Source organism: Chelon labrosus (assembly GCF_963514085.1).
Source record: "Chelon labrosus genome assembly, chromosome: 20".
Classification (NCBI taxonomy): domain Eukaryota; kingdom Metazoa; phylum Chordata; class Actinopteri; order Mugiliformes; family Mugilidae; genus Chelon; species Chelon labrosus.
In genome coordinates this window covers 6,602,037-6,621,307 of record NC_140353.1, presented here as the reverse complement: position 1 = coordinate 6,621,307, position 19,271 = coordinate 6,602,037, and the positions used below count along the sequence as shown (strand labels likewise).

General features: G+C 43.3%; 1 protein-coding gene across 2 annotated transcripts in view; it reads right to left on the bottom strand.

The window, feature by feature from the left end:
• Positions 1 to 19,271, bottom strand: part of stard9 (StAR-related lipid transfer (START) domain containing 9) — a 38,745-nt gene that overhangs the window by 6,196 nt on the left and 13,278 nt on the right. For both annotated transcript variants that reach the window (XR_014699673.1, XM_084569798.1), the window contains exons 4-22: positions 15,233 to 15,349; positions 15,005 to 15,037; positions 14,832 to 14,893; positions 14,132 to 14,247; positions 12,504 to 12,646; positions 12,244 to 12,311; positions 11,994 to 12,091; positions 11,674 to 11,886; positions 11,342 to 11,439; positions 11,175 to 11,252; positions 10,815 to 10,892; positions 10,311 to 10,490; positions 9,390 to 9,441; positions 8,971 to 9,096; positions 8,222 to 8,304; positions 8,009 to 8,070; positions 7,385 to 7,578; positions 6,757 to 7,231; positions 20 to 6,595 (exon numbers count right to left, since the gene is read on the bottom strand). Coding sequence is in view for 1 of the 2 variants with exons in the window: in XM_084569798.1 (XP_084425924.1) it covers positions 20 to 6,595; positions 6,757 to 7,231; positions 7,385 to 7,578; positions 8,009 to 8,070; positions 8,222 to 8,304; positions 8,971 to 9,096; positions 9,390 to 9,441; positions 10,311 to 10,490; positions 10,815 to 10,892; positions 11,175 to 11,252; positions 11,342 to 11,439; positions 11,674 to 11,886; positions 11,994 to 12,091; positions 12,244 to 12,311; positions 12,504 to 12,646; positions 14,132 to 14,247; positions 14,832 to 14,893; positions 15,005 to 15,037; positions 15,233 to 15,349 (8,852 nt within the window). In the remaining variant the exon portion in view is untranslated. The remainder of the gene's footprint in view (positions 1 to 19; positions 6,596 to 6,756; positions 7,232 to 7,384; positions 7,579 to 8,008; positions 8,071 to 8,221; positions 8,305 to 8,970; positions 9,097 to 9,389; positions 9,442 to 10,310; positions 10,491 to 10,814; positions 10,893 to 11,174; positions 11,253 to 11,341; positions 11,440 to 11,673; positions 11,887 to 11,993; positions 12,092 to 12,243; positions 12,312 to 12,503; positions 12,647 to 14,131; positions 14,248 to 14,831; positions 14,894 to 15,004; positions 15,038 to 15,232; positions 15,350 to 19,271) is intronic.

Genomic DNA, 19,271 nt, shown 5'->3' with positions numbered 1-19,271 from the left:
TGAAGTTCTGTATTCTTACCGGTCATAGAGTTGCTGTTTGGTGGGAGCAGAGGTCATCGGTTCCACGTCTTCCTTGCACCTCGGAGACAGCATCTTTAACTGTGCATCAGTCTCTCCGAGCCCGTAATGAAGCTTGGCCTCTGTCAGCTCCACAGTCAAAGGGGTCGGGTTCATGTTGAGACTGACCGTCGCCAACACCTGCTCTCTCTCCTGTCGCAGCTTCACTATCTCCCTCGACCTTCTGTCGCTCTGCACCACGGACTCCACATTCGAACCAAAACTCTCCATCTCACTCCAGTCAGTGTCCTTTCTGCTCTTCATGTGGTCAGTGGTAAGAAAAGTGGTCAGTTTGTTTGAGCATTTTAACTGTTGGCTATTAACGCCAGACCAGTTGGTGAACTTGTTGTGCATGGGCAGGTCCTCTGGGACTCTCTGACGGTCTTGACAAGGAAACACGTTGGCAACAGGTTCAGTGTTCACAAGAACATCTGTATTGCACTCACTGGGAGCCAATGACACCATGTCATCCTCTTGAAGTCGATCAGTCTTGTCGCTGACAAAGGATTGATTGCAAGAATCGACACATAAATCCCCAGAATCTGCTGCAGGTCCTGTAAAGATTGATGCTTGCGGTTTGTGCACATCGGTCAGCCTTAATATGGGAGAAATGTGGCTCTGGAAACTTTTCAAAGTAGAAGTCCTCCACTGTGGGGAGGATGTTGACCATTTGGAACAGTGCTGAAGGTCGTTATTGTCTTCATAGTTTACATTTCTCTTGTCAGTGTCGGCATATCTATTCAGTGATGGATTAAGGCATGAAGAGCACTTATCCGATCCTTTAGGGCTTGAGCAAGTCATTTCACTCACCTTCTCGAGCGATACTGATTCTGATCTACTCAAAGAAAGATCACAATCCTGCCTGAATATGTGATCGTCATCTGGAAGAGAAGGAGCTGTAAGGCTGTCTTCCTCAGAGAGACACTTTGTTTTTCCGTCATTGTATTTTGGAGTGCATGGTGTTGATTGTTTTCCTTTCTGCCTCACACGTAATCTTGTTCCCACAGTAAGAATGGGAGATGACGCACGGTCTGTATAGGTGGCCTGTTTCTTCAGGTGGCTCGTTAGAGAAGGGCTACGATTTTCTTGGTGGCAATTTTTAGATGACCGGCGAGCGTTTTCAGTTATACTTCTGTGGCCCACTGTCTCCGCTATGCTTGGCTTTGAGACCCGAGAAGAAGCAGATCTGAGACGTTTTTGACATTCAGGTGTAGCATGTACACCAGATGTTTCAACAGGGATAATCGCAGAGGTGGTAAACTTTTGGTCGGGCTTCCTCTGCATTTTCTCATCTGCGTTACATTCGGGTTTCACCACGCAGTGCACATTCTTGTCCTTAGACACACTGACAACCTCAGAACCAATCACTTTGACAATCACACTGACTTCATGGGAGTTAGACTTTTCTCTAGACGTCTGATGAGCAGACACTTCCTGCATCCTTTCAGTCTGGATCCCAACATCTGCAGCAGTCTGAGTTGAGCAGTCTCTATTGGTGCAGACGTTAGACTCACTGTAAGACGTGCCAAGATCTGACAGGTTGATACTCTTCCTTGGGCTGATCTTGCGGACATCACCTGTCCTCATTCCCTGGACGTCCCCGAGCAGGTCCGAGGTGCTGTCGATCAGCTTGGAGATGTGAGCCGACATGCTTTCCATACTGGCCCACGTTAGAGATTCTTTGATATCCACTTTGGTTTTCTGTGACGTAGGTACATCCGTGTGGCTCCTTTTGTGACGATCTTTCCTCTTTGGCGCGCTACTGCTGTTACCACTGAATGTCTGAAGCCCTTGCTCAGTTTGAGTGCTGTGTTCACAAGTCCTTCTCCTTTGTATGTGTGTTTTGCTCACCTGGGACTCTTGCTCAGAGGAGTAAACAAACATGATTTCATCCACTCGACTGGAGTTGCTACCAAAACCACCAGGAGCATCGCTGTTTACTGTCAGATCGGCTAGGCGACTGCGAATTTCTGCTGATGCCTGTTGACAAGGTGTGAGCGGAGATGTTTTCGCTGCTTGTTCTTTATAATCTTCCACACTACTAAGCGTACTGGAAAGCCCCTTGTTGGTGGCGTATGTGCTGAGATGAGAAGTAAAGGGAGAATCCTGCCCATTCAAACCATTATCAACACTGCAGCACCTTGTTATACGTTTCTCAGAGCTGTTTAAAAGCGGAGATTTGCAGGACAGGTCAGCAGCACTTCCGAATGCCGGGTTCTTGTAGCAGTGTTGGTTTGAGTCGTCGCCTTGCCACTGGTGGACGAAAGGGTTGATGTCGCTGGACGCAAAATGAATAGGGGAGTCGTGGGACTTTGATTCACTACTCTTTACATACTGGCTCAGTTTTTCCACATCCATCTTGTGTGACACTGTTTGAAGAGGATAAGAGTGTCTTTTCTGGGTGTTATCTTTACTGAATTTAACCTCATTTTTCGCAGAATACACATTAGCAGAAGGCTTTATTTTCGATTTTCTCGGTGACACTGGAGTAGAAATTGTGTCTTGTTTGCCATTACTCTGAGGAGCCAGCTTAACTAAACATTTAGATGTGAGCTTGCTGTGATGCATTCTTGAGGCTTTGTTATCGTCCTCACCCTCATCTGATGACTTTAGAGAAGAGTCAGAGGATGAACTGGGGCAAAGCTTGACGTTGGACTTTTTGAACCTTTTGGTCTTGGCTTTTTTAGGCGTAAGAGCAGAATTAGCCGCTGTAGAATCAGCTATGCTTATCTTGACTTCTTTGGACATGACAGACCCAAAGCAGCTTTTACTTCTGACCACATTTTCATGGGGTATTTTATGTTCTTGAAGAGACTCAGAGATATTTGATTTTGCTTGATCCTGTGGCACAAACGGATGCGTCCAAGCCTCTTTGTGACTTTTCATCACACAGTCTACTTTGCTGTCCATTTGAGTATCTTCATCAAAGGTGCACTGGGAATTTGAAACATTTGGGCATTCGCTATTGTAATTCATATTGACCACACAAGTCTGAGCCACGTTAACTGAGTGAGTTTGTCGACAGCTGAACTGATCTCGTGTTGCGATAGTTGTGAGGTCTGTTTCAACGCTTCCATCACAGCCAGGAGAAACAGAAAACTCTTTCATGCGGACATCAGTGCTCTGGTTGCCATGAGGTTTGTATGTTTTTAACTGATGTAATCTTTCATCTGCTACTAACTTGAAAGCTCCTGATGTTTCAGGGCTATTTTGTAAATACGGTCGAGCCATCTTGTCTGGAGAGTTTTGCCTGGAATAATAATTATTTTCAACACCAGACATGGCTTTCATATGTGAATACTCTGCAACAGCACAGCCACAGTTCACTTTGGCATTACTTGTGGTGAAACATGTTTCATGGGGTATTTGTGGGCTTCCGTGTTCAGCTGGGAGTTCAGGGATGAGGTCAGCATTCAAAGCAGGGACATCTGAACAGGTCACTTCGGTTGAGCAAATATTGATGACTTTGTGTTTGCCCACACCATTCATTTCATGAGATAAAGCATTTTTCTCCACTGTGTGTTCTTGAGAATCAATACATTTCGTTGCTGAAATGGAATCAGTCACTGGGGACAAAATAATTGGTTGAAAAGATGGGTTGCCGGAGTGCTCACACCCTCCGTGGCTGTTCAAGGTCAAACTGGATTTAATGTTGCTTTTTTCAGAAGATGAGTTCTGAAAAACACCGGAGTCTGCCTTGTTTGATGCCCCATCAGAAAAACTATGAGCCTTTTCAATCTTTTGTGTTACTTCAGTATATTTAAGCATTATGCTCTCATGGCTGGTCGTCATACCTGATGCATGAGGCTCACCTTGGCCCACTGTATTTTGGCTTATTACCCTTTCCCCTGAAGGACGTCCACTGAGGTTTGCTCCCTCTTGGACTTGATTGCCTCTTTCATCTCTCTGCTGTTGTCCTGTACATCTATGTTCATTGCTGTTGCAGCTAAAATGACATGCAGATGATGACGTGACGTTCAGACTCTGACTCCTGCTCTTTCTGGCACCATCACTGCCAATCAATTTCATGTGCTCTTTCACCACTTCCGAGATTCTCAGATCAATAGCACTACATATAGCCTCTGACTTGCACATGTGCTTTCTACTTTCTTGAGGATTTTTCTGGAGTTCTCCACCTTCTGCTTCTGCAAATACATCCTTTATTGCTACGTCTCCTTTTTCAGCTACCTTATTATCTCCCACGGAGGTTCCACTCTGTGAACTTTCTTCACCACACTGAAGCCCAGAGTCCCCAAAGACCTTACAACTTGACCCAAGTTTCCTTCCCATGAGATCATAATTTGGCAATGCAACTGAAGCCACCGAATCTTGTCGAACGCTGCCACCAGCACGAACAGAATCACATCCAGGTCTGTCAGTTTCCTCGGCAGATTGCTCCCCTTTAGAGTCACTTGTGTTATTGTTGTCATCAGGCCAGATATCATCCTGGCAGTCACCTGGTGAACAGCAGAAAGTTACCAACTCCCCACTGCTGCTCCTTTTTGGAATTTTCAGGCTGCCAATAAAGGCGTCCTGTTGGTCTTTGTTCCTCTTCCTGGAATTTTTACAAGCTGATTTAACAGCTTCCTGTTGTAGTGCAACAGACTGCTCAGTCACTTTGGTTTCATTCTTTGTAGGCGATACATCTTCAGCATTCCTGAAGTGATCTTGATATACATCTTTTAACTTTTCTGCATCTCGACTGCATAGTGCTTCCTCAGTGGAAGAGTTGAAGGGACTAGCAGCACCAGCCACTTCATTAAATACCTGAACTGAAGGGGTCATTGATTGACAACCTGAGGTACACATTTCAGTGTCAGAAGACATTGTAATGTCAGCAGCCACTAGATTAGGTGCATCTGCAAAGACCTGAAGTAAATTTGATGTTACTTGTGTGGTCTGGAAAATCTCAGTTGGGGACAAACAATCTGTTTGATCTGATGTATCTGATGCATCTTCTGGCTTTGCCCTTGAACTCTCAAGGCTGTTTTCCTGCACTGTTACATTTACACCCTCAGTGCTGGTGGAACTGCAGCTTCTAGATTCACTCTGTGAGTCTGAGAGATTCATACTAGTCGGACTGGGGCTGCTGCTGCTCTCTGCATGCTGGTATATAATTTTTCTTTGGAAAGGTACAGACTCTCTGTGAATCCTGGGACTATCTGCTGCATCGGTGGAGGACCAGGCATCAGTGAGCGCCAGGATATTTTCTGGCTCCCTCACACTGCAGCTGCTCAGAGAGCGTGGGCTGCTGGTCGAAGTGCTCTGCAAGTTCCCAAAGTCCTCAATCAATTTAGATACAGAGTCTTTGCCTCTGGAATCTGGAACTAATGAGCTTTGAGAAGGAGGCTTTCCTGTTGTATCAGTTTCTCTTGTCTTTGGGGAGGCTTGCTGGCTCCGATATGCCTCTGCTGGGATTACAAGAGGTTTCTGACAGCTCTTCCAATCTAATCTGGCCTCTGCTGTCCTATTGTGATGCATGGATGTGTATATAGAATCAGTCACCAATGAGTAAGTTGGTAACACTGTTTGGCCAAGTTTCAGCACTGTTGAGAATTTCCCACTGTTCTCCATTGTCAATGAATCTTTAGACATCTCACTGTCTTCACTCTCAGCTTCACTCTGAGCTGCATCCTCGCGCCTCAGCTGCTCTGCCAGGGCTGTCGCATAAGCAGAGGACAGAGAATCAAGAGAGAAAAGGCTCTCACAGTCTGACGTTCCTTCATCCCTGTCCTCTTGCTCTTCTTCCCATCCAACCAATCCCTGATGCCCTTCTATCCATCTGCTGGTGTTGTTCATCAGAGCCCCCATGCTATGCCACCGCCTCCGTCTGATGCTCTCAAACGGAGTCCTCTGGTCAAGCTCCTCACATGAGACCGCACTTTTAATGGCACATTTGCCTCGACTCATTTTGGTGTCTTTAAGGCTCTTGTCTCTTCTTTGTCTAAAGCGGAATTTACTTGCTATCCTCCCCAGCGACTTGGGGACTCGTCCAGTTTCACCTAAGGGAGGTTTTCTGAACACTTTGGACAGAGCTGTTTTTATCCTGGGCCCTACAAAATGAGATAAAGAGTTACCGATGGTTTTTTGTCGGCTGCTATCTTCAGGATATGAAGTTTTCACATTCAGTAAAGGGCCATTTTCACAACTGGGTTTGTCTGTTATGGATCCCTGTATATTTTCTTTGCTGACAGGCAGCAGCGTGGTTCCAGGTGGTGACTTCAGTGTAACCGTTGAGTTCTGGCCCAATCTGTTCTTAAATGACAGGTCTCGGTTTGGCAACAGAGGTTTTCTTTCTGGACGTTCCAGGCACGGCTGAGCTTGCGGTTCCTCTCTCGCAGTTTGTCGGATGTTTTCAGAGGAGCTTACTCTATTCCGAACGGACTGACATTGTCCTGAGAATATCGAGCCGGAACAACTTTGGGTCCTTTGCCGAGGAAGATACTCATCTGAAACCCAGTTCCTGTTGCCAGTGTGATCAGATGTTGTGGATGAATTTGAAGTCAGTTCTGTGGATCTGTTTCTCTTGAGGAAATGTCTGTTGAAGGAAGAAAAATACACACGTTTATGGCCTAAACTAGAAAAAAAATTATATGTAGGAGGTAAAAGAAACCACAGACACTGATTTTTATGCTATGTAAGGGTGCTTTTTGCCTCAATCTAATAGAATCTACAAGGTTTATGTATCTAAGGATTTACCTGAAGATGGGGGTGTTCTGTGGGTAGAGCCTGGACAAAAGACCTGCTGAAAACGAGTGTCTACGAGAAACAAAGGGTCGTCCTTTGAGCTTTGATCCCAACTCAGGAGATTCTGCGCTGTCCGGCCCTGGAGGAAGGGCCTTTTCCAGCTGCTGTAACTCTCGTTTAGCTTCCAACAGATGCCGCTTGCTGGCGATTCTCTCCAGCTGGTAGCGCAGCCTTTTCCGACGGACGCGGCTCTCGGCACGGCAAAGTGCGTGATGCTTAATTAGCTCATCCTGCACCGCCTTCTTTCTGACCCTTACCACCTGGGGTGGACAGTCAACTGTAGGATCTTTCTGATCCCTGGACTCCTGACTGGTTAGGCTCTCCAGGAGGGGTGCAGGAAGGAGGTCTGCTTGAACCCCGTAGTCTTGGGTGATTCTCTGCTCTATGGTTGTCAGGCGATGTTTCTCCTGTAAAATCCACTGCTGAACTGTTGGGTAAAGATTCACAGGAAGAAATTACAAGCAGTGGAAAGCTTTACACACATCGACGTTATTTCTGCTTCAAAAACCTTCAGCATTTCATTTTGGGTTAGACATTTAATTGAATTCTACACTGGTAATAACATGCAGTGCGTACTTACTCTCAGTGTGCTGTTGTCGAAGCAGGGCCTGCTCCCTTTCCAGGTCTCTCTCCGCCTGTCTCTGTTCAGCATTAATCTCCTGTCGCAAGCTCTCCACGTAGCGCTTCTGCTCCTCCACACGCTGTCTGGCAGTGGGCTCCTCGCTGGGAGGGAGACAGACACCCAGCTGCTCCGGGAGCTTAACGTCTTCGACACTATGAAACAGACAGATCCAGGATGAAACACAGACTCAAATATGACAATGAAATAGTAGGGGAAAAAAGTCAATCAAAAAAAAAACATGTATAACAATCATTTTACCTCAATCGGGTGAAAATGTGGTGTCTGGAATAGGAGGTTTAAAATAAAAGGTACTGTTGGGTTCGGCGTCTCAACAGTAACTAAGCAACTGCTTCAAGTGTAAACACCTAACTAGGACTGTCTACAAGGGTGGGGGCTAATGGAAACACATGCGATCTCCACCAACTGGAAGAAAACAAGCATATTTCTACAGCATGACTTGCAACTCTAATCAAATATGTATGCTGTGAGTTGGCAGAATGAGATCACTGAACAATGTGAGGATTACTGGCCTAAAAAAAATGATGTTGTTGTTCTGTGTTTTTATGATTTCTGTGCATTTACCTGTCATCTGGGCTCAAGGGGCAAAGGTCGATATAGGTGCAGGTCGTGCTACCTTCAGTGGCCTGAGAAGAAAAACAACTTCAACTTAGAACAGACAGAATTTATCAGAAACAACACTCGTACCAGCAACATTTAAGTGCACCACCCACTAATCTGCTCATCTTAAATATTAATCAACAGCATTGTATTAATTTCCACGTGAGGTGCACCTACCCGTCTGCGTTCCCTAAGGACAGCTGCCTCGGCTGGGTGGTTGAAGCGAAACTTATGCACTCCTCCCAAGGTAATCACTGTTCCTGGAGATATAGGGACATATCCTTCATCACAAGCTGTGCCCAACCCGTAGCGCTGTGTTCATGTAAGCTGAGGACACCACTGTGTGTGCTGCAAGGTGACTGCATGCAAGAGTGTGTCTACACATTTGTCATTGGGATGACTCTGTGCATTTTCAGCTGTGTGTGATCATCTATATATAATTGTGCATTAACCTATATCTGATATCCAGCTCACGGCCACAATTACACACAGGGCTTAATGCTCAGTGTGGTTCGGCTCTGATTTTCTGTATGACTGAATATACATTAGGCTTAAAACAAGAAGTCATCACATTTGCTCTTCTGCTTATTTGAAACACAAACTGCAAACAGTATGTTGTTTTAATTTTTGGCTCAACTGGAAGGTAGAATCCTCTTTCATGAAAAATGGATTTCATTTAAGGCTGCAATTTATTCTGTTACGGTCATTAAACTCATTGATCACTGCGGACTCAGAAACAACTATCTTAGTACATTAACATAAAGATTATCAATAAAATCAGCTGTAACTGCATGGCTCAGATCAGAAGTGAGTAAATGCAACCACGCTGATCTTTTCACAAACTATCCAGTCCGTGTCATATGTAGGAGGAAAATCCACCGGGAAAAGACTGTGAACCAACTGTTTTGCTGAGGACATGAGCTGACCTTGAGCTAGTCTGCAGGGCTCAGTGACCTCTCTGTCGTTGAGCAGGCAGACACAGCCCGGCAGCGGTCTGAGCGTTACCACGCCCCCGTGGTTTTCAATCTCACAGCTGGCGCTGCCCTGCAGGACTACAGACAGAATTCAGGAATACAATCACACATTTTGATTTAGAAACCTGGGCTAATGCAGCTACAGTACGGCTCCACATATTCAGTGCTTAATGCAGCATTTAATGTCCAAGATAATGGTCCATTTTAGAGGCTTACTATACATCCTCGTGCACAGTAGCAGCTGAAATGTACTTTACAATTTATGTTTGATACTTTATTTTGTAAACTTTGTGCAAAGCAACAATAGCTGATTAAAAATGATCATTAGCAGGTGATAATAAGTAAACACAGACTAAATAAATAACCAATACCTATTTGTGGCTCTTTAAATTGGTCCTGAGGTCCAATGCAGGTAACTCCTTCCTGTGAAAAAAGAAAAAGAAAGAAAACGTGTTTTAAACATGGCAGCTATAGCCAAAAGTAAAAAAACACAACAAGAATTTTGCACAGTGTTCTTCTGAGAACTGTCTTTACTTTTGAATGAAAAAATAACGCGATTTGTTTACGTTGAAGACTCATCTAATGGGATTACAGGCTTTGTTATATGGTGTCAGGACCACATGTGCTCCCAGGTGGCATCAGCTCTTCACATGCAGGAAACAGTGTAATTGTCAGGCCTAAGGGTACGCTTGTCATTGTCAGAATCAGGACAGCTTAAGCTCCCCCGAGCCCTAGCCTCAGAACTAAGAGCCTCTTATCCAACCAGGCTTTATGCATTGCAGAAGACTGACAGAAGGGAAATTGACAGGACAGCTGGAAGAGAGCGAAAAGGAAAAAACAACAAGAGAAACGCACCTTTTTCTCAAGAGTTTTTCTAGCAGAACAGAGAGAAATAGTACAGAGAAGAGGAGGGGAGGAATCAAGCAGAAAAGCAGAGATGGTTTTAGTCAAGACAGCTGACAAAATCAGTAACTTGAGAATTCAGAAAAGTAGAGCAAATGCAAACCATATCTTGCATCTTGTTGTTTGCGCAACTCTGTGTTTTTGTGTAACAGCATGTATGTAAAGGTGAGATGTGCGTCTCGTGGGTTTAAAACAAACTTAAAAGGAACAGATTGAACATACGCTATCTCATACAACTGATAAAACTAACACTGTTTACATTAAAATAAACTTCTGCAGTTAAACTAGGAACTTTAACACCTAAATAAACCAACCAATCCCACATATACCTAATACAACACCCTTTAAAAGTGGACACAACACATATATTAGCCTTTTTATCATCCTACCCTGAGGTGATAAAAGACGACTCCAGTGCTGAGGACATCTCTATCGAGAGCAACCAGGTGTGGTTGTAGGGAGTTGATGAGAAAACCGGCCTGGTCTCTGTTGATGTCCACACTGTACTGCTCCAGCAGCTCCTTCTTGTCTCTCCAGCTCTCAGACCAGTCCTTTGTCAGCTGCTCCACCTGCGAAGGAGACACGGATAAAGGTAGAGGAAGGTCATGAAGATAGGGAGATGAAATCAGAGCGTTAAATATCTGCCGTCATGGATAAAATATCGATAACAACATGCTACTACTTCTACCACCAGTCCTACTGCTACTAGTAGTGCTAAAAAAAACTATTGGTTTCTACAATAATATTTGGTTTGTTAAATATACTTTTATTTTGTTCGATTTCTTCTGCAAAGTAAACTTGACGAAAAGCATTCAACTAAGGAGGACTAAAATACTCTGGAGTGATGTGTCAAAGACAGGCAGATGTCAGTATGTGTGTCGACCCTGCGTTACCTTTAGTTCATTCTGTAGCACGATTTCTGAGAGATTTCCTTCCCTCTCATCACTCAAGGATGGACTGGGATTACGCTGCTGTCAATCAAGAGAGTTAAAAAAAAAAAGATCAGTCAAAATATTGTGCGAAGGTAAAATGTCAGACACATTACAATTCAATGCACAGGGGATTAGAAATGTCACAAAGACACAAAGCACTGTATTAAAGCTTTGGTAAAAAAAAAATAACTTGTAATGTGTAAATCTCTTTTATTCAAAGCCTGACAGTACTAAGAAGGCTTTTTTGGGGGATAAACCCAGTGGGGTGCATCCCTGGGAGAGTTAGCATCATGCTCCAATAGCGACAAAAGGGCACAATACCATTTCAAAGCTGAGCAGCATGCTCTTCAGCCTGTCAATCTCCTCTCTCAGGTCCCTGATCAGTCTAACGTGGGCATCCTGCACGGGAATCAAAGCGCACATTAACCAGTTAAACACATTTGTCTCCAACATTAGATCTTGGCATCAGACTTTAAACAGCTGCTGACCTCATTAACCCGAGGCTTGTTGACAATATTTCTAGCATGGGCAGCATAGCGCAGGGTGCTCAGGGTCTCGTTGTAACTGTTAGCGGAGGGAGAGACGGCTGCAACAAAACAAAAAAAAACAACAACACACAAACAGCTGTAAGCACTCACATCACATGAAATAAGATTAAGGAACCAGAGTATTAGCTGTTTGGATTGCAACAGCTCACTGAACAATTTTCCAAAGCGTAACATAGCGCTAATTATTAGAATAATATTGTTCATTCCAGGCAGCCATTAGCTTCTGTTCAAGGATATGCTAAGTTGCTTCAGTTTTAAGAGAAAACACTCACTCGCAATCATGATGGTCTTGGAGTTGCCGCCCAGACTGTCTTTCAAAAGCCAGGTCAGGACCGAGTCTCTGTAGGGAATGAAGCAGTGCCTCCTTCCACTTCCACTTCCTCCTCCAGACAGGGAGCTGCTGTGGCTGCCCACTGTGCTGCCGTCGCCCTCAGAGGCGAAACTGTTGATACTCTGGCAGCTGCTCGACATCTGGGAGTTCTGGGCTACGGACACATTGAAGAGAAGGGTTGAGGGATGTGCAGGGAAAGTGAAATAAACAGAGGAGAGAAAAAAAATATTGAAGGTAATAAAAAAAGTATCTTCACATTACCAAGAGCAGAAATGACAATGCCCAAAGTAACCAAGGACTTGTTGATGTTGGAGCCCTCTGTCAGTCTATCCCTGCTATAATGGGGATCTGCTCTCTCACTGTCAGACACAACAAAAACACAACATGCTTAATTTAAAAACTACTACAACTACATGCGTGCATAATACAGTGTAAAAAGATAATCTGAGGGCAGTAGTCAATCTCCACTAGGGGGCACTTTTGTCAATGCAAAAGGACATAAAAGTTTTACCTTCCAGCCAAATCCACCAGGTTAATCTTGCTGACAGTTTCAGAAGGAAGGTTATTTTCCAGGCTCGCCTGTGAAGGAAAGACAAATGATTGCGTAAATCTGCAAATAAACTAGTCAAACGGTGACCAATTATTTATATGAATTGAACACCTCTGGTTATTTTATGTGCAAATTAGCGAGCCAATTATTGGGATAACGGTTGTAAAAAGAAAAGAACAGATGAGTTTGACTTTTTATAAGCTGTGAGAGAGATTCGGTACCTGCGTGTACTGAATGGTAAAGATGGCATGGGATCTACTGCTGGCGTCGTGGTTGTGGGTTGCTGCAGTGATACGGTTGGCGATGCCTTCCTCCAGAAGGTCCATGGCCTGTTTGCAGTCTGAGACCACGTGCTGTGACAGATCTGATTTAGAGAGAGACAAAGAGAATCAAAAAGCTGACATTAAGAAAGTAGTGACAAACTCAAAAGAGCCATCAACCTCACAATGTCGATTAATGGACTCAACTTCCATGGCGAAAAGCAATTCCTTTGAGACTGGGAAACTCCCTGTGAGCATTACTTCTTACTTCTAAAGAATATTTATTTAAGTTATCTTTATGTATGGCTGCTATTGGAACAAGGAAACACTGATAAACTAATTAAAATATAGAATAAAGTCTGACTTTTATATGGAGGAGTTTACATGTTTAGAGGAGTACATATCTGGGAAAAGACAAACAGGAAACATGTCTCATCAATGCATGCTCCCATGTGATTATTAACATTTCCCTACAGCAAACATTTCTAACAATGCTCTACTTCCAGGTGTGGATCCTACTAACACACACATTTTATTAAAGAGCATCTTGGCAGTTTTTTCCTTCTTTCTAGTTTCCATTTAGTCGGTCAATACAAATGTTTCTCATTATTTTAGTCCACTAAGAGTGACAGTAAAACAGTGTTTGGATGAATAAGTGTTCAGGGGGATGAAGCACAAGCTGGAAATGTGCTCCGTGTGTGTGTGTGTGTGTGTGTGTGCGGTGAAGTGTTCTCCTTGGAACCACGAGGAAATGACTTCACTTCCTCTGGTCAACTGGGATTTCTCCCGATGCAGACAATGAGTGGATGTGGGGCTTTAAACATAGAGGGCTGGGCGGATGAGAGAGAGAGAGAGAGAGAGAAAGAAAGAGAGGGAAAGGAGAGGGAAAGGATGGGGAGATGGAGAGAGAAAAGAGGGGAAAAAGTAAGAAGCGGAGCTAAAATAAAAAGGGGGGGAGTCTGGATTAGAGTTCAAACGCTTTGCAAGGGAACAAACCGACCACTGACCGCACACGACCGACTTTATTACTAAACTTAAACTCATTACTAGACTTTATTACTAAAGATTTCTTTTTTAATCCCTTTTCATCTTCACTCTCTTGTATGAAAACAGGTTTTTACTTAGTGATCTACTGATAATTGTAAGAGTTACATGGTCACTGGAAAAACTCAAAGCTATATCTGGCACCTATGATTACTTAAAGGAACATTTTTCTAACATGCATCCTGTTTTAATCTCAGTGAAACTGCTATCAGACGTCTATTTAAATGATTAACTAGTACAAATTAGTAAAAAAGGCAAAAAAAGGTTTGTGATATTAACATTTTGTTCTTTGTTTATCTTCTCTTGTGAAATGCTGGATCATATTTAACCATAATAAGTGTAATCGGTTCATCTTGCTTTGAGTTTTAGGTGTGCTTGATTGCAAAAAATGAAACTTTACCTGCAAGGAATGCACTGTTTAAGCATAATATTGTGTGAATCTAGTTCTAACCAGCAATTTTTCCAATAAACTCAGTTTACCCTCAGAAACTACCTTTACTTTCTAACATTTACAAGGCACAGTTGCAGCTGATGCCAAGCCTCACCTTGTACATATGGTCCCTTCTCAGGATGTTCTCTGACTCTCAGGGAGGCTCTCTTCTTCTGCTCTCCTCCTCCTCTCAGCAGATCTCTTACACGCTCGTTGTAGATCTCTAAGAAGCTGCAGGGACAGAGAGACAGGCCAACAGCCTCAAGTTAAAAATCAGTTTACCTCATACCTTCACTGAGATGCTTACCATAGGTACAGCTACAGACCCTTTGAACACTAGTTGAGTTGTTTTGTGCCAATTGCTCACATGCATTTTCCACTTCTCAGAAAAAAGTATCTAGCATGATGCTTTTGTTGGAAAATCGACAGAGCACAAACACAAAAGAGGAGTGTGGCATGAAACAATATACTCTGGCTGGATTTGTACTAATCATGGTCAACTGCACAGTGTTTATAGACTCCTTGCCCAAGCAAACAAAAGCATCGTCCACATTAAAGAGATTATAATCTTTGAATTATAAACATACTACATTGTTCCATGTGAGTGAAAGTTGAACCCATGAAGCATAACATCTACCTTGTGAAATTAATGTCAAGCAGTTGTGGAGGACAAATAGAGCCGGTTTTAATTTGCTTGGATCTTATTGGCTGCAGCTTTGCAGCATAGCTGTATCATAAATACTTCTCTAATATGAACTTCAGGAAAAGGCCCAGTTATTTTGATTAAATCAGAAAACTTAATAACACAATAGTACCTGATCTCTACTCTGCTTGAGTTCTGCCCATCGGGAAAGGCGTCTTCAGACCGAAATAGACCCTGCAAGGAAAAGAGGGCAAGGAAATCAATTCAACCTACAACACTCGAGAAGCGGTATTATAAGTGTGCTCCACTTAATCTATCCTTTGCAACTGTGATCAACTAGCTTACCTGACAAATACGAGGGGTCAAGCCAATGGAGTCCTGAAGAAACACAAAAAATAAGAGAATGAGCAACAGCTGTTTGATATTTATCAGGTTAGAACAAAGTCACAACTAAATACTTGTTTTGAGTGTTTGTTTGCTTTTGTGTGGGGTGAGGTGTGGGTTGATACTTTGTGTAGTTGCGTGCCTCCAATGTGTCTGGTGAAATTAGTGAAAGCATGAAAGTGTCCTCACCGGCGTCCCCATCATGGTGTACGTCTTTCCAGATCCGGTTTGGCCGTAAGCAAACAAACACACGTTGTATCCCTCAGATGCTCCGGACAGCACCGACACACCCAGGTCCTGGAATACCTAAAGAGATTAACACAAACCTCAATCACAAATATATAAAGAAAGATTTCTATACCTAACTGGGTGGAGGAAAGCCTGTGGATGCCACTCCCCATTTTTTTCAAAACCTTTAGATGATTAAACACATCTGAAAGATTATTTTGATAAAAAGGTAAACGTACTTGGGGTTTGATGAGGTGTTTACTGTGTAAGACAACGCACTTGATCTGAATAACATCGTGTTTTATAAATGACAGTCAGTTTAACACCAAGGTTTCATGAGCACAATGCTGTGGCACCGTTCCAGAGGTAGGGAAGGTAATGCACGCTTCCTGTAGAGGTGTTTGGGTAAGGAGCGAGGAGGTCAGCTAATACTCCGGGTAAACAACTTTGCACAATGTGGATGTGAGGATAAATACACCGTGAAAAGTGACTGGGTCAGGAAAATAAACCTCAAGTAAAAGCACAGTTCTGAGACAGGGGATCCTGCAAAAGCCCACTAAAAACAATTCACTGAGGCCTCATATTTTTCTTTTTTTTTTCTGTGTCTGAATCTGAGCTGTAGAGCCTGGAGATTACCAGCATGGGGTCAAATCACAAGCACTTATTTTTATATAAAAAACAAAGAACTACTATGAAACACATGCTGGTAAAAGAAATGCAGTTATGTGTTTTAAGTTTTCATCTAAGAACAAAGGCAACTGGACTCGTTTGAGGTTTCTTGAGGATGACCTAATATCGCATCTGTGTGACTGCAGGTGATTATTGGGGCATTAACAGACCTTATATCATGTGAGTTTCAGGTGGGCTCCACTCACAGATGTCCCAAATAAAAACATAAACTCCCCACAAGTCAGAACTGAAGATGACACTTCAAGAAACCTCAAACAAGTCAAATTATCTTTGTTTTAGCTTTGTTTTTAGACATGGTTGATTGTAATTAGGGAAAATTGCAATCAGTGCAATCAATCTGCATGATAGTTTGCATTATAGCAGCTTCGACTTTCATCCTTTGCCACTTGTCCTAACATAAACTACCAAATGTAGATGAATATTTAATGTGTGATGATCAATACCAGCCAATAATAAGAATTATAATCAATCAGTTTTAACAATTATCACGTTATTATATGTAGAAGTCATTTTAAGCCAAGAAAACTGGTTTTTCATAGAAGACTTTTGAACTCAGTGAAAAATGGAAACCTATCAGCTGAAACATGGTTCAGACAATGTTTTTCTCAATTCACAGATTAAATATTTGGTATAGAGAGACTAGAAATAGTCAAACATCAAGGTCAGGTCATAATATTTCCCGTTTTGTCCAACCAACAGTCCAGCCAGACCCTAAGATGTTCACTTTACTATCATATATAAAGCATTCATCAAATGTGTGCCCACGTCTAGTGTGGTAACGCAATATTTGAACATTTTCCGTGCCATCACAGAGACATTGTCAGTGTGGGTGTTTACCACTTAATATCATGTATTACACTGTTAGGGGAGATGCAAATAATCAATGTTTTCTATTGTTACCTTTCCTTTGTTCATTACTGATAATAAAGAAAAAAGAAACCTCCTCAGAACCTGCTCCCGAGGACATGTAGCCTCAGCTGCAACACACAAGCTCAGTCCAAAGGCAACACATACCTTGGGGGGCAGCAACCTGATCTAGAACAGACCTGAGACGCAGCACATTCTCCCCAGAACCAAAACACACCCTGGGATCAGTGAGGGGTCCACTTCCCTGGCCCCCAGGCTCAGGACTGGACCGTGAAGACCGGTGGGTAGGTACACAGAGGAGAGATGAGGAATGCTCTCCAAGGTGCCTCAACCTCAGAGGATCAAACACAGGAATACATTCAACACACCTCCAATGTGTGTGTGTGTGGCTACCAACCAATGTCAGGAGACACGAGAACCTGGTGTTCTCTCTGTGTTTACTCTAGGCTTACAAAACGGTGGGAACAGGTTTAAGTTGGACGTGGCTGAAAGCGCTTGCGAAAGGCTCGCACCTTGAGAAAGCACCCTGAATGTATTCAGTGGTCATCTGGTTGTTTTTAGGACTGTGTGAATTTGTGTGGTAATATTCAGCCACCTTTGGGTTTTCTCAGAGAAGTAAGACGGGTGAAGGGAAGCTCCCCTACCGAGAGCAACACGGCATCTAATCATCGCAACAAAAGGCAAAATCCAGCAAGCAAACCCAAAACAGACCTTTAAAATGTAAATCAGATTACTCATCACCTGTTTAAAATGTTAATAAGAACCACAAGTCACTAAAATATGCTGTTAAATCATCTTTTGAAGGCAATACTTTTTATTTGAGAGAGAAATCTGTTGACAAGTGTTTTCCATTTTTCGTAATTTTGCTGAAAATTGATCAGTGATTATCATAATCACTATAAACGATGGATTTAATAACCAACTCATGTTTTAATCTCTAGTTTTATCTACAAGCAGCAGACATTCAATAATATTCACTGAGATGCAAACAAGACATTTCAACAACATTTCATCTATTGTCAGTCAACAAGTCAATCACCAGAAAATGAAACAAAATTTTCCATTACAGATTTTGTATTTTAAGCGTTACTCCGTAGCCATGCCAACCAAGAAACAGCCACGTGCATCTAGTAAAAGTCTTGCCACAATGGCTGTTTTCTCAGTGACCTTATAAATCAGGCGACAGGCACAGTGCTACAAAAAGCTAACACCTAATTATTCCTATGGATACGGACCATTTCAACCATTTTTAACCATTTTAAATATAGTTTAGTTCCAAACTAAATGGTGTTGTTAAACCTTTTCAAAGGGCTTGCATAGAAACAGATCATTTAAGGTGTATACTACAGTATATTTCTTTTTACAGCATATGCAAACCTGCACAGAAATTCACTTCAGTAATAGTGTAAAGCCAGAGCAGAATCAAATCTAGCAGTTTATGCAACTGTTGCTCAATTATGAGGTCTACAAATGTCAAAGTGTGCAGTCCGCTGGAGGCCAGACCACCAAGTGTTGCCCCCTGCCTCCTGGCTGAAAGGAGGCTTAAAGGGATAGTTCACCCTAGAATGATATTTCGCTCATTATCTACTCACCCTCATGTTGACTAAGGGCTGGAAGAAGTTTCAGAGTCCTCCGTCCCTTCTCTGAGTTACAGGGGGTCTTGGTGTAGCAGTGCATTTCAATGCAACGGTTGTAAAGGGACACCAGAGCTCTTCGTAAAAAAACACACACAAAAAAACATCCAAATACCTCCATGATGCTCGTATGTAATGTCCGTCTTGTGCTGAAGCCCCAAATTGCGTAATTGTCCCGAAAAAAATTAAATAAGTCCACATTCCAAGCATGTTTGTAGCATTAGCTCCGAGTGTTGTTGTCCCGGCTCTTCCGCTGCCAGCGCGCATGCGCAAGGTTCGCACTGAGACTCGCTTCCTTGTTTACCCCGGCGAAGGACTAGAAGCAGCCCGTAATAGCCTGCCTTGCACCGGGACAACACTTTTTCGTGCAATTTTAGCCATGGCTGAAGATTTTGATGTCGAGGACGAGCTGCATTTCTTTGCTGAGCCGTATTTGTACGAGCCAGAATGGACAGAGGAGGAACTCAGGCAACAGGACGAAGCTGCAGCTACGGCTGCTGCTGCGGCTGCCATGGCTGCCACAGGTGAACCAGACTCACAGCCAGCTGAATACAGAAGCCGAGCACGGGAAACCTGGTGGTGTACTTGTACTAAATGCAAGCCAATGCCAACAGACGAGGAAAGTCTGTGTTGCGCTGACTGGGAACTTGCGATACCTACACTTGAGAATCTGAACATCTCATCTTCTTCTTCTTCTCTCGTTGCACGGCGGTTCTGGTCCTTCGCCGGCTGGCTCAATTCGCCGGGGTAAACAAGGAAGCGAGTCTCAGTGCGAACCTTGCGCATGCGCGCTGGCAGCGGAAGAGCCG